Here is a 15,998-nt window from a genome sequence, read left to right as displayed (position 1 = left end):
AATAATAAAAATGATAAAATGTCATTTTTTTAAAAACTGCTTAAAAATTAAGATGCATCTTATAGTGTGTAGCGTCTTATAGTCCATAAAATGCAGTATCACCTACACTTTTTAATATTTATATTGACTTCATTCTTCGCAAATAGAAATATAAAGTAAACAAAGGAATTAAGATAACGAGCGAGAAATACCTGAATGTACTGCTGTTTGCTGATGACATCATTATTATTCAAAAGAATGAAGATGACCTCCAAAGATAAGTATACCAGCTGAACAAAATTTGCAAGAAGTTCAACTTTCAAATTTCTAGTCTCAGAACAAAAATAATGGCAAGGAGAATATCCAGTCAAATCAAAAATTGTTTTGGATAATTCATTTTTAGGGACAGGTGTCTCAGATCTCTTATTTAGGCTGTGCTATAAGTTTTGACTTTTGACTCTGATGTTGAAAATAATGCCATTAGCAGAACACTGGGCAAAAAAGACCTTCATAAAATTCAATAATGTAAGGGTGGTTTCTGTGTTATACCGGTAATATGGAAGCAAAAGCTGGGTTAGCAAAAAACAAGAAAATAAAATTCAAACAGCAGACATGAGGTTCCTGAGGGGCTGCAGAAGAAGAGAGAAAATTAGAAACAAAGATATTAGAACAGAATTAAATATTTTCAACATGAATGACAAAATTCAAAAATATGTTGAAGACAGGAGATATCATCTCATGAGAATGCCTGGTCACAAAATTCCCCTGAATATCCTGAACTACAAGTTGAATGGGAAAAGATATACTGGAAGACCTCAAAGAAGATGGGGATAATTTTGTTCCTGAGTTCGGAAAAGGCAATAGCCTAAACCTTGAAAGGGAGATGATACTGATGATGGAAAACCTGAATTTGGATATCGGAATGAGGGTTTTGACCCAACTCCTCCAGACAGAATTCAGTGCACCACATTGCTTGGCGAAGGAAAATCGCAGGAGGAGTAGGAGTAGGAGCAGCAGAAGGAGGAGGAAGAAGAACAGGGATGAAGTATGAAGAGGAGGAAAAATTGAATTAAGCAAGCAGGAGGGTAACAGTTCTTCTTCTTCTTCTTCTTAAACTATTGCTACAGGGTGTATACGTGGACGAGGAAAAAAAAATTCCCGGATTTTTCCCGTATTTCCCAGTTAAAAATACACTTTCTCCCAGATGAAAATACACTTTTCTGTGCTAAGTAACAGTATACTTTTCCTCAGAACTGTAAAACTTATCAATCCTTTCAATGGTTGTGGCTTTATACACCAGCGTAGAATTTCCCGGCACTTTAGAAAATGAAACTCAAGGGAAAAAACATGTTTTGGAAAAATGTCTGAAGTGCAGCAACATGTACACTACATATTTCCGTATTATGAAAGTATAAATTCGAATTCCACCAAACACCGCATGTTACTTTCCGAAGGATTGAAATCGAGATTGCGATGCACTTCTGTAAGCCAGTCGTAGCTTATGTCAAGCGATCTCGCCAGCCAATGACATTGAGTATTCAGAGCATAGGACATGTGATGTAGTCAGCCAATAACATCACTGTTAAGTAGCGCGAACACACAAACAGGAAAAGGTAATGGTTTAAATTAATATACATAGTGTTGCTACAAGAAAAGAAACGCTTTTACGTATAATATTGGTCTCTCAGATTAATAAGCTGCAAGAGAAGCTAAGCTTTCACACATAATGTTGATCTTTTTTGCACATGTTACACTTTAAGATGCATCTCACAAATGTGCCAGTAAAATTTTTAACATCGACATAAATGTCTGTTCTTCTGGGCTCTAAAATATTCTAAATGGTCGTCCTCAAAGATTTGATTTTTGAAAGAGTCAAACGCTCTGTGTTTTAAGAAATTCATCGGACATTCGCGCACGGAGTTCATCTAGGGTAAAAGGAAATTTACTTTGAAAGTAACACTTTCCAAACAACCATTCAGAATATTTTCCCGCGACTTGTTAGAAATAGATTCGTTTCAGCAGTTGCCAGAGAGCGCCAGATAACAGGCGTCGCCGCGATTGCGCAGCTACGATGACGCAGGAAACCTGTACGTTTGTATGTGTAGAACATTAAAAAATCTTACATTACGTCATAAAAGAAACAAAACATTAGAGGATACTCCACGAGCATGGGAATTTTGTGAACTATACTAAAATGCATCATTCTGCTTAAAGTGCACATTCCTGTGTCCAGATTCATATGTAAATTTTCTTCGAGTACCAGTACTGCATTATCTCATGTTTGGTTCTTTATCAAGGCATAATGCCATACGTGCTAGAAGATGTAAACGTGAACTTGAAATGCAGCGCACAGTTGAAACTAGCCAATAGAGTGGAACTTAACACTTCATTTCAAAAAAATTGACTGCCTCAGCAGAAAAGATTAATAAAAGTCAAATTTCTTTAACAAACCGACAAAAATAACTTCATTGTTCTGCAAGGCGATTAACGCTTGACTGTCAGAAAGGTGGAAATAAAATAAAATCTGAAACTAATTACATATTTTGGCCTTCCATAATTATGCGAATGTATTTTAATTCACTCGATAGCTCCCGGCCACAGAAATCTGTTTTGTTTTCATTTGACGTGAGAGCAATAAACGAAGAGGAAACAGCAAAATCACTTAACGTAAACACGGGTCACATGGAACTACCACCTCCCCACTACAACTCAGACTGCTCTGTGCATCAGGTCCGGATCTATGATATTTCCGAACTGGGGCAGTATTAGATAGTGGTGCTCTCCCTCCCTCAAGCGTTTGTGGTAGGACGCCAAAAATTCAAAAAATCGACGTTTCAAAAACACTTCATTTTGTAGCTCACATTTTTCTGAAGAGTCTGATACATAAAACATATATGTTCGAGGAATGTTATTTGGTCTTAAGTGTGCCAAAGTGCAGTGCCACGCCTCTTCACACAACATTCTTCCATCGCATGTATCTGATTTCGCTCTGTGGAGTTCAGACACGTAATATTTTGTAATGGGTGCCATCAAACTATATTCATGCCAGTGGAAATTAAAATGTCCTGTGGTGCCTCTCTTGCTCCCAGTCTGCCAGTTTGACATCCTGACCCTATTTTAAAAAATCATGCAATTAATGCTGGATGGGGTTATTTGTAACTGGCAGAAAAGAACTCTTCAGAAAATTTGCAGTCTTTACTGCCTATTAGCTAATAAATTGCTGTTTTGTGTGATATAAAATTAAATAGGGGATACATAAAATGAGTAAAGACAAGAGACAAGCAAGACAGTACACATTTCTTCAATCCTTAAGCTCTACCTTTTTTTCTCTGTAATATTGTCACAGCTTTATATAGCTAGCTTTTTCTTTCTGGGAAAGAATCTATTACCTCATTCAAGTTCGTCAACGTTTTGCTACATGAAGAAACGAAATTTCATTGTCTAATATTAGAAAAGCTGTTGATACAAATTGTACCCAAGACTGGTGTGGTTTCTCGATCTGATTACGTGCATTTTGTCACTGCTAGATAAAACGAAATAGGCCTGTCTAATATTGCTGCAGTTGTTACACACACCAAAAAAACGAGACTGTTTTAGCACAAATGGTCATTTTTATAACACGACAGAATATAATTCACGAAGTACCAATATCAAATGCCTGTTAGGCCTACTACAAGAAAAAGTTTTATGTTAGGAAATAGTTTCACATCTCATTCATACTCTCTCGCTTCTGAAGCATGAGATCGAAAAGTAGTAGTACGAAATTTTTATATAAATTTTGAATCTTCATATTCTTCTGTAATTTGTGAGAGTCCCCGTTTCTTCTCCTTCCTCGTTCTAACAGACAATCTTGTCATCACTAATTCTGTAACTATTCCTTTCAGTGTCAAAACTTATTCTTTGGTTAACTTCAATAACCCTGCCACTTTAGTTATTCCGAATTTATTCACCGGTTAGGCGTTATTACCCGTGTTCGTACAACGCGATTTCCGCGCTACTCCCAGAATAGAACTTTAGCAGCTGTTAGCCGGGGACTGTATAACTGGCCCTTAGTGGTGTAGCGGTCTGATCAAAAATTGTCCGTCAAAATTTCATTTTCTCGGGTGCACAGAGGAGAAAATAAGCAATCTTTGTTGCCTATTACTCCTGTTAGTTATTTATTTCAACTCTGGTAGTCTGAATCTGTGGAATTCGCTAGTAGTTATGACAACGCTGACCATTTGCAAACCCAGTCAACCACATAAATAGCGATTGGCATTCACCCGTTCGGCTTTATTCCACTCAGCTCTTATAGACCCGTACCCTTTTGTCTGCATGTAAGTTTATTTCTAGATGTGACGGGGATTCTGCTGGCAGAGACATCACATACACTATGCACACATTCAAAAATCAACTTACTATTCTTTCAGAAATCAATTTAGAATTTGTTCTAAAATGTTCAAAACCCAGCAGGGATGCGTTCAAAATCATATGAGTAATCAATAGACCAATGCGCGCTGGACGCTAGGCGCTTTGTGAAACAAGGTCTTTTTCCTCAATAATATGACTTTGGCGCCCTTCCCCCTTGAAACTGCCGCCCGGGGTAGTACCCTGGTTTGCTCCCGCCCCCTAGTTCCGTGCCTGTTGCGCATACGTGAATCTGGCAGCTTAGGTGCACCAGTAAAATTTTTCCAGATAGCATTTAGCTGCTTGCTGCTATTGCTTATATAGCTAACTGCCACACTTCTGCAGCCAAAGTGGGAGAAGGTACTACTCTAACGTGACTCAACTGCACATGCGCGTAAGCTCGCTCGCAACCACTCAAACGAATCTAATGTAAAAAGTTGTGACGTCACACTCATCGGAGGCAATTTGTTGTTGTGAAACACTGCATAATCTTCCTTACTGTTGGCAGACACTTATATGACCACTGTGTTTTGTTGTTGTATATGGCGCATTTCCTTTGCAACTTAAGTTTTATTTTCGTTTTTTTCCTCTCGTTCGTTTTTTATTACTGCAGTATTATTCTGCAGTAGCGAGATACAGTAATAGTCTTTGTCAGAGTATTGGTTCTACCAGTCAAAGTTACAAAAATTTAACTGAAAACTAGAACAATGAAAAATTCCCGGAATTCTAAAAAAAATTCCCGGGTTTTTCCCGGATCTCCCAGTTGTCCCAGGTCGTATACACCCTGTGCTACTACATTTGCACTGTAAGGTTGAGATGATTATCTGTTCCTCCATCACAAGTGTGGAGGATAAGGAACTCTTCATAATGTTCTTTAGCACCTACTATGGAAGACTGGCCTACTTCTTTTCCAAGGTTGCTAAAACACACCAGTTCAAATCCTGTTGGTAGAATGAATTTTCATCACCATTATTTCTCCACAAATGGGGGAGAATGAAGTGATAAAATACTTTTGCACACCAGAACTTGCACCAAGTGGTATATCCTGTGTTAAATACTAAATCCCTTTGCAGTGCTTCATGAAATATGGATGTGGTACTTTGTTGTGGTGATCTGTTTAACATATGGGTAGGTCAAGCTCAGTGATGCACTCAAGTGTAATTTGAGAGAAGTGAGCACAGGCATTTCACACTCTCTCCTCTCCATCCTTACTACTAAAGCATAACACTGCACTGTAGAAACACTCAATGCATTCATCTACATAATACAGATGCACACTTTACAACAGCTAATAGGAACACAATGGCAAACCACCTTCATTAAGGTTTTGACCAAAACAACAATTCAGCATTATTTCTGCTGCTAAGCATCCATTTATGAGGCAGACTTTCTATTGTGGTAGATTGTGTAAGGATAACAACAAAAGTGCATATATCCTCCTTTTTTTCCTGTTTAGAGATGTGCTATTGAAAGCTATGTTATCATAAATTTGGTGGTAACTCAATGGAAACATGCAAAACCCAAATAAGCATGGCTGGAAAGATAATTGAACCAAGTTGTTCCTGAATATCCATCTGAGTTTTCTCTCATGTGGCTGAACAGAAAGGTGTCAAGAATGCAATGTCTAGAAATGCAGGGGACATAAGTAGCAACACAGAAATAACTGACATGCTGAACAGCAATGCACTGCTAAAGAGAGAGAGAGAGAGAGAGAGAGAGAGAGAGAGAGAGAGAGAGAGAGAGTCATATGGTAAATGACAATCACCAGTACATTGATACAACACAGCTGTGCTATTACAGTAGATAAATGCAACAAAAATTTGATGAATAGGAAGTTATCGATATCAAACTCAGTGAAAATGTAAAAGGAAACAGTAGGACAGAGAGGAAACAGCGATACATAAAATGAAGAAATGAAAAGTATGCAACAAATATCACCCAGCCTTGATATGCAATCTGAAAACAGTTAAAACTCAACAACTGTCAACACAGACAGTAGATGTTAATGCATTCCCATACAAAATGTGAATCAATTTTGCTTACACAGAATACTGCAGTGTTTGCAAAAGTTGGTATACAAAGTATATTATTAGCCTGTATACTAAACAAATACTTTTTCACAATATCATTTACAGTAACCAAAAAAATCTCTCCCCCCCCCCCCCCTTACACGCACCAAACCCCACCTTGGCTACCACACTGTTTCTGTGTATTAATTTGAATCATTCACATTTACTGCTGGAATTCTGTTGCAAAAAGTATATACTTGGTCTCTTTATCTGCTATATCTCTGATCAAATAAGAGTGTATTTACAAAACAGAAATTACTTTTGTGTATAACAACAGACAAGTGTGTGTACATTTCACACACAGACTAACGACAAATAACAAATGTGTCTTATTCAGTTTCTTTGTTTATAGCTATCAAAGTACCAGGTGATCAAAAAGTCAGAATAAATTTGAAAACTGAATAAATCACGGAATAATGTAGATAGAGAGGTATAAATTGACACACATGCTTGGAATGACATGGGGTTTTATTAGAACCAAAAAAATGCAAAAGTTCAAAAAATTCCCAACAGATGGCGCTTCATCTGATCAGAATATCAATAATTAGAATAACAACGTAAGAGAACGCAAAGATGTTCTTTACAGGAAATGCTCAATGTGTTCACCATCATTCCTCAACAATAGCTGTAGTCGAGGAATAATGTTGTGAACAGCACTGTAAAGCATGTCTGCAGTTACGGTGAGGCATTGGCGTCGGATGTTGTCTTTCAGCACCCCTAGAGATGTCGCTCGATCACGATACACTTGCGACTTCAGGTAACCCCAAAGCCAATAATTGCACAGACTGAGGTCTGGCAACCTGGGAAGCCAAGCATGACGAAAGTGGCGGCTGAGCACACGATCATCACCAAACAATGCGCGCAAGAGATCTTTCACGCATCTAGCAATATGGTGTGGAGAACCTGCATAAACATCGTACATTCCAACAGGTGTTTATCAGCCAGGCTGGGGATGATGCTATTCTGTAACATATCAGCGTACCTCTCACCCGTCATGGTAGCAATTACAAAACCCAATTCACGCATTTCCTCGAAGAAAAAAGGCACAATAACGGTAGATGTGGTAAATCCAACCCATACCATGACTTTCTCGTCGTGCAATGGAGTTTCCATGGCAGTTCTAGAATTTTCGGTAGCCCAAATTCTGCAGTTGTGGGCATTGACAGGCCCTCGGAGCGTGAAATGAGCTTCGCCGGTCGACAACACGTTACTCAACCGATCGTCATCTTCCGCGATGTTTTGAAACGCCCTCACCGCAAATACTCCGCTTCACTAAATCGCCAGGTAACAGTTCATGATACCGATGGATTTTGTATGGATAGCACTGGAGGGTACGCCTCAGTGCCAACCAAACAGTAGTGTATGGCATGCTGGTGCAATGTGCGACTGCACGAGTGCTGACTTCCCCATGCATAGACGAACCTGCTACAGTCTCCATTTCTTCCTGAAATGTCTCAGCAGCATTACACCTTGTGCTCGGTCGGCCACTACGGGGTCTATCGTCTAAACAACCCAGGGCTTCGAACTTCGAAATCATTCTCGCCACAGCTGCACTGTCAACGGACCTTTACCCGTTCGAATCCCCTTCTTCTGGCGATAGGATCATAACACTGAACTAGCACATTCCCCATTCTGATAATACAGCTTTACTAAAAGCGCCTTTTCAGGTAACGTCAACATGCTGCGACTGCTGACGCATCCGATTCTCTCTCTCATTACAGCTCCTTTTATACACGATTGTCATGAGCAGTCACTGACGTTTTGCTGTCTAGTGCCATCTGTCGGACATTTTGTGGACTTTGTTTTATTTTTTTGGTTCTAATAAAACCCCATGACATTCCAAGCATGTGTGTCAATTTTTACCTCTCTATCTACATCATTCCGTGGTTTATTACATTTTCAAATTTATACTGACTTTTTGGTCACCTGGTACTTGTGATAGTATCTATTCTACACATCCTAACAGACACAGTAATTAATCTTTTACCCTGATGTTAAAGAAAAGAAGACCAACGTACACCCAATGAGTCATGAGGGAAGGTACATGCATTGAGGGGTGATATTTCTTGGTGATTCTGAACAAAATACATACTTACGGATATTTGCCCTATTCCGGATAGTTCTCAAGACAGAACACATTTAATGTCAATTTTGTATAATTTCCTGTATAACTCGAAAGCTGTGACCTCTAGCTAAAATGTGTTGCTCCACAAAACTGAACTACATTAAATTTCCTACAAAGAAGTCCCATTCATTTTTTATTTATTTATTTTTCCCCCCTCTAGGACTAATAGTTTGAACGAAGAGAATGAGAGAACATTGAAAATCATGCACGACATGCAGGCACTGCAGCTTGGATAATTTTTGTAGGCTTGTTTGAGGTAGTTTCCCCAACTTGATAGACCAGGTATGTCCCATATCAAGTTGTTCACCTTTAATTCCTCTACACTACTGTGGTATACTGTAAACAATGGCAATGTACTGAATAATGCAGAAAATAAGCAACAATGTATATTAAGAATTCTGAAACCATTCAGAATAGGGCATGAGTCCGTATGAAATTTTTCTTCAGAATCAGCAATATTCCACCCCCCCCCCCCCACCCCCCAAAAAGCATTCACTTTTCCTCATGACTTACCCGGTATAAAAATATGCTAAGCTATGTTTGTTACATGCTCCTGAGTAAAAATGAAAAAGAGCAGGTAAAATACAGAACCACATAAAAAAACATGAAACTTCAACTAACATGAAAAATTTGCAAACAGTGTTGAACGTAATTTATGGGTATAGTAAACAGTGTTAGACCCTCACCATCAGTCTCAGAAAGCAGCCTGTGAAGTACAGCTTCATTTTCCAGTGGGTTGAGAGAACACGTGGAATAAACTATGCGACCTCCTACTGCCAACATTTCCACACCACGTCGCAGAATTCTGAACTGAATGCTACCAAAAATAATGCAGGTAGCTATGTTATTCATACAGTCAGTTACTAAATTAATTTATAATTTCATAATGAAAGTGAAACTACACACTTATCCCACCTATCCAGAATAAAGTATATTGAGCTTATAATTACCCATGCAGATTGTTCCCATTAGCTGCATTCCACTTAACCCATATGTCAGGATTCTTCCTCATAGTGCCATCTCCAGAACATGGAACATCACACAGTATCCTGTCATATTTCAAAATCCCTTTGCTTCCGTCTGGGGTTTGCACATACAACAAAAGAAAGGACATGAACAACATCACTTTAGAATAAACATAATATGCACAATGTGTACTAAAAACAGCCCAGTGGTTTCCAGACACTTACCCTTCTGTGTGATTGTAAGGTTTGGCATTACTACTGAATCATGGTTTGTTACAATTATGCATGGTGAGTTCAATCGCTTTGCTTGGTGGACTAGCATATAGCAACGGTTATTATCAACATCATTGGCAATCACAAATCCATCTGTAAGAATGCCATACTGTAAAAAGATAATTTAAGAGATTCCAGTGGAATGAGGATAAAATGTATAATGGGATGGTGAATCATTATTCACAACATTTTGCACGAACATACCTAAATATCTATTAAAATTAATTTTGTCTAAAGAGCTTTCACAAGTATTAACAGGAGTTGTTCTTAAATCTTTACTATTCACGTTTCAAAATAATTAACATACCAAAAGAGAAACCCCTAGAAATGCAACTCAACAGCAAGTAACATCATTAAGCCCAATCATTTCTAATAACTATCATAATCATTTACTGTAATTTTTGTTTGGCATATTACACAAGTTATAGGAAACATGCAAAAAATACAAAAATTTTGGATGCAGCTTGCTATAGCAACTCAGGAAACAAAAGCAACATAAATCTTACCAGACAACTTGAGCAAAGCATAGTGCATATACTTACAGCATTTTAACATCAATTACCACTGCATGTGCTGATGGTACAGAAAGTTGCATTCAGATGTGTAGTTTATTACTCCCACAACAAGCATTATCACCACATAATTGACACCCAATATTATTTGGGCTGTCATGTAAAAAGCCCAAACAAAATAGTATTGTTTTAGGTACCAGTACACAGGAAGGGTGAAATATAAGAGAAGAAAAATTAAGGGAAAACGGACAACAAACATTTCACAAATTTAAATAATACAATACTTACAACATTTATGTGATTTTATACAAAGTAAGGTTTATTCTTTATTCCAAAAATGATAGGAGTTTTTGGAAAAATAATTTAAATATTGTAAGCATACAAGACAACTGGAACTTGTCTTCAAAGCGATAAAGTGATTACAAAAACCTCACCTGGCAGGTCTGAACTGTCCGAATGTAACAGCTCAATTAATTGTGCTGTTTTTGATCCTGGTGCAGCACACATATCAAGAATCTAAGGACAAACAGAACATGTCAAAATTTTTCAGCATGGCTGCCAGTCACAACACAGGAACAACAGAAGACTGCCCTCACCTTGTGGTGCGACTGAACATCCAGTAACAAGGGAGGGATCATACTGACAACTTCTTGTCGGCTAATGTTTCCACATTCTGTCTCTGCAATTAGGAAATTGTGTAAACGAAAATATATTTCAGATCGTCTTATATCCTTGCGAGTTAACTGCAGTTGCCATGCAAGGCCATCGGGGTACCTGGATAACACACAGTATTCAGTAAAGATGGGGAACAATATACAAAAATGTACTGTGTGTTTCGGAATTACAACACGATTTAAAAACTTTGAAACTTACATGACCAGATAAAGAAATCACCATCAATCAATGTACTATGAGAAAAAAAAGGAGAATTGTTGCAAAAATCATGAGAATGGCCATAAAAGATGCTCAAAAAAGCATATCAAGAGGAAATTGCAAAAAAAAAATAAAAATAAAAAAACTGCAATACAATAATTTGTGATGCACATGAAACAAATCCACTCAATCTGTTTTGACTTATAATCATCAAAAATGGCAGCATTACATTTAAATAAAAATTACAATAAAAGAAAGTTGAACTCAAATTTGATCAGTCATCTAATCCAATATTATAACATGTAAAATAAAGGAAAGGCAACCGCTTGGCTATAGCTGATGGACGCATGGAGCACAGAAACAGACAACAGAAAACAGCATTCACACTAGCTTTTGAGCACTAGCTCTTTTTCCAGCAATAGTACACACATTCACACATACAACCCCACATCATCCCAAACACACACTCCCCAAATGCCACAGAAGTGTACATTTGGGTGTAAGTAGGGTTATGTGTGTGAATGTTTGTACTATTGTTAAGAAAACAACTAGAGCTCGAAAGCTAGGGTGAATGCTGTTTTCCACTGAGTGTTTCTGTGCTCCACACATTGATTTACTACAGCTGAGCGGTTGCCTTTCCCTTTTTTATGTATTGGTCCATCCAGGACTTTCCATTACCAATAACATAACATATATTAACAGTATGCTTTGTTTGATACAAATACAACTAGAAAAGTCTGAGAAAAACATCTGGAATCAGTGGATGATAGGTGATGCATGAGGACAGATGACACAAAATAAAACCACTCACAACAACAACACAGGAACATTTTCCAATATTGTACAGCACGAGTGAAACTAAGAGTGTAAAACCAAAACTAGTGTTGTAAGGTACTAAAGCTAGCACAGAGTAGTTGGAAACATGTTCCAATAATTTTGTTTGATTAAAAATGCTAAAGGTAAACACCATTTAACAATATAAGACATGAGAGCACCCACCAACAACTGCAACTGCAGCGACAACTAGAGAGGGACCCATACAAAAATGAAATATGACAGATGTAAATCTGAAATTTCCAGAATTCAAAGAATAATTTCTTTGGAAATAGGAAAAAAAGTAAATATGATACAAGAAAATATTTACAGGTAAATAAGAAAAGGGAAACTCTTGCTGAACTCTGTCTTGTGAGACAGAATAGCTGTGGATGAGGTGATGGAAGTAACAATGTTCTTCAACAGCTGAGATTCAAGTTTCATAGTAGTACAGTATATATGCAATCAACTGGTATCAAAGAGTCAAAGGCCAGATGTAAAAATCTATATGAATAAAAATTCAATGCTGTTCGCATCAACCGCGAACAGCTGGACCGATTTGGCTTTTTTATGTTCGTAACAATACAAATAAAGAAAAATTGCAAAATGTTGCCCGGAAAAATGGACAATTTGGGAAAACCTGAAAGTGCTTTCTTCTACTGAATGGTGTATATGAATAAATCTTTTTTGTAAAGGTTTTTTTAAATTACCGCTACCAGTCACAAACTTTGTCAACTATTGTATTACTTATTTATTTAGCGACATGTTTCGAGGGTTAAATCTCATCTTAAAACTAAATGGCATTACAAAAACAACTTTACTATAAAGTCATACCCATATTACATAGTCTTTTCGTAAATGCTGTGGTCATCTTCGTCCTTCTGGCGTGGCGGTCTCATTGTGATGTGTTGCGGTGTATCCATTTCTGTGGCTCTCTTAGTCACTATTCACCAATTATCACTAATATAGCAGTAACTTGGAAACAGGATCACAAACAGTTCTGTAGTGCAGTAGACAGGATGGCCATCTTGTGGCTGCACATAAAGCATTATTCAACATTGTGGCGTTGCTGTCAGAGTTTCTCCGAGCCATAATCCGCAGGTAGCAGTCATCCACTGCAGTAGTAGCCCTTGGGTGGCCGGAGCGAAGCATGTCATTGACAGTTCCTGTCTCTGTATCTGCTCTATGTCTGAACAATACCACTTTGGTTCACTCCGAGATGCCTGGACACGTTCCTTGATGAGAGCCCTTCCTAGCACTAAGTAACAATGAAAACGCCATTGACCGGTGGTATTAACCGGCTAGGCATAGTGGAACTACAGACAACACAAGCCGTGTACCTCCTTCCTGGTGGAATGACTGGAACTGATTGGCTGTCAGACCCCCTCCATCTGATAGGCACTGCTCATGCATCATTGTTTACATCTCTGAGTGGGTTTAGTGACATCTCTAAACAGTCAAAGTGTCTGTGATACAATGTCCGCAGTCAACGTCTATCTTCAGGAGTTCTGGGGACAGGGGGGATGCGAAGCTTTTTTTGATCTATAGATTTTATAATATATTAATAAAAAATTACCAGTCTTTAGGTGCAAACTGCTTTTGGGGCAGCGAACATCAGGGAAGCTTCTTAGTTGTACGAAGTATTTGTATAACCATCTCTATCACATGTTGTCTTCTGCCCTTTGACCTCCTTTGAGTTCTCATGTCACATTCCTGTTACTGTACAGTTCATGTCCACTAGCAATGGCTGTCAAGTTTTTCTCCCCATACAGGAGTTTTTCCCCCACAGAGAAAATGGGCTGGCATGAGTGTTTACAGTTCCTCATACATTAGGAGTTCTGATGGGTTGGTCGCACAAATTCTTAGCAACTTTACTGGGAAGGCAGTTTCCTAATAGTTTCTTGATGGACTGAGGAGCATGTAGGACCCAGAACTAACTCTTCTAACAGTTCAGAAAGAACAATACTAACACCAAAATGATGTACACACATATGTACACACTGTGTCAGTAGATGACCAAAGTGAACTCATCAGTCTGAATGGATGTCGACGTGCCTTGGAAGGGCCTTGGGCAAACTACAGGCATCCACTTACGCAAATCAGTCTATTATCCAGAAATGTGAAATAGCAGGATGAAAGAAAACAGCAGCTCATCAATCCCACGGATAATAACAGAGAATTTGCCATTGAGATGACAGGTGATGATCACTATTGGAGAATCATGAAACACTCCACTCCAAAACACCTTTGTGAATCACTGGTGCCGATTTCTCAGTGCATTAGGTTGGATACTGAGAGGAAATGATCTGCAATTTCTGCGAAAACACCAATGGTAAATTACATTCAGCAGGATGACAATCCCCCTTCTATGGATGACACTTTCAAAACCAATCAAAGAACTGTCGTCCAGAGTGTCATTTTCACAAACAATTGCCAACACACAGAAAAACAATTTAAGTCATTACAGGAACAGTTGTCAAAATATGAAGATTTCAGGAAAATCTACAATGTGCAAGAACTACTACAAACACAGAGGCCTCCTTCCGCTAGACTTCTGTGATTGTACTGGCAACTGCTTTCTTTACAGATGAATGTACGAAGAGAATCATTCTGCGGAGTCAAGAGAGATTCATTTGTGAAGGAACAGAGGGAGATTAGTCAGGACTTATACGCAGACAAGGGAAGGGGGGGGGGGGAGGGGAAGACACACCCTCAAATTTTTCCCAAATTTCCCAGTTAAAAATACACTATTCCCCAGCTGAAAATACACCTTTTCCTTGTTGAAAGTACTTTTTTCCATGTTCAGTGACGATGTATTTACTCTCGGAGCTGTAAAACTTAGCAATCCCTTGAATGGTAAAGGTTTTATACACAGACAGTGAACTTCCCTGCCCTGTAGGGGAAAAATAAAAATGTTTGGAAAGATCTTTGATGCACAGCAATGTGTACACTCTACATTTTCGTATTACAAAAGTATGAATATGAATTCCATCAAATGCAGCTTGTTAGTTTCTGAAGCACTGAAATCGAGACTGTGCTGCACAATGTGTTTTATTGTCAGCCAATCATAGCTCATGTCACACAGTCTCGCCAGCTAGTGACAACAGATATTCACAGCATAGGCCACAGAATGTAGTCAGACAATAGCAACATCACTGTTAAGTAGTTTAAAACACACAAATAGGAAAAGCTAATGGTTGAAATTGATATACATACAGTATAGCTACAAGAAAACCTAAGCTTTTATACACAATATTGGTCTTTTTAAGCATGTGTTACCCTTTAAGATGTATCAAACACAAATGTGCCAGTAAAGTCTTAAATAATTACATAAATAGCTGCTCTTCTGCACAGAAAATTTTTCTAAATGGCTGGTCCTCAAAGTGTTAAGTTTTGAATGAGACTCAAACTCTCTGTGATATAAGAGTTTCATTGGACATTCTAACATGTTACATAATTCATCTTGTGTAAAAGAAAGTAACAGTTAGTTAACTTACATTTTTTTACGCGAGTATACTTCCCTACTTCAAATTCCGTCACTTAGAAAATTAATCAGTAGTGAAAAGTGGAAGCAAAGCTTACCATGGTAGACATATTGGTTTTATCCTCTGCTCAACATTTTCTGCATCCTGCTTCTCTTCGGAATCACCTTCAAGCTTTCCAGGATTCAGGAAGTTGTTAAAGAAATTACTTTGAACAAATCTTAGTAGAGCTCTGGCTTCCACTTTTGAGCCAGTAATTCGAAAAGCAGTTGGCAGATTTTGTTTTATTGTAGCCATAAAAGCATCCCATTCTTCCTCTGGACAGATTTTTTGCATCTGTAATAAATTTTATTTTGAAAGAATTAAATGTGACTAAATTATTCAGTAACCTTGTAGAATATATTCCAGTAAAGAAAAGGCAGACAATTAGCTTATTTTTACTCAAAAAGAGGAAAATATAGACTGCTGTTCAGTGTAAAAAAAAATAAAAATAAAAATGAATTCCCATGGCTGGGGCTCAA

At 38.0% G+C, this 15,998-nt stretch overlaps 1 protein-coding gene across 1 annotated transcript in view; it reads right to left on the bottom strand.

The window, feature by feature from the left end:
- LOC124802510 (tRNA (cytosine(34)-C(5))-methyltransferase) overlaps positions 1 to 15,998 on the bottom strand; it is an 81,540-nt gene that overhangs the window by 49,544 nt on the left and 15,998 nt on the right. Inside the window, exons 3-8 of the mRNA XM_047263343.1 lie at positions 15,578 to 15,813; positions 10,906 to 11,083; positions 10,744 to 10,825; positions 9,750 to 9,890; positions 9,510 to 9,639; positions 9,246 to 9,376 (exon numbers count right to left, since the gene is read on the bottom strand). Of these exons, the coding sequence (XP_047119299.1) occupies positions 9,246 to 9,376; positions 9,510 to 9,639; positions 9,750 to 9,890; positions 10,744 to 10,825; positions 10,906 to 11,083; positions 15,578 to 15,813 (898 nt within the window). The remainder of the gene's footprint in view (positions 1 to 9,245; positions 9,377 to 9,509; positions 9,640 to 9,749; positions 9,891 to 10,743; positions 10,826 to 10,905; positions 11,084 to 15,577; positions 15,814 to 15,998) is intronic.

Source organism: Schistocerca piceifrons, chromosome 6, assembly GCF_021461385.2.
Source record: "Schistocerca piceifrons isolate TAMUIC-IGC-003096 chromosome 6, iqSchPice1.1, whole genome shotgun sequence".
NCBI classification, from domain to species: Eukaryota; Metazoa; Arthropoda; class Insecta; order Orthoptera; family Acrididae; genus Schistocerca; species Schistocerca piceifrons.
The sequence above is the reverse complement of the archived record's forward strand: the minus strand, read 5'-3'. Positions and strand labels throughout refer to the sequence as shown.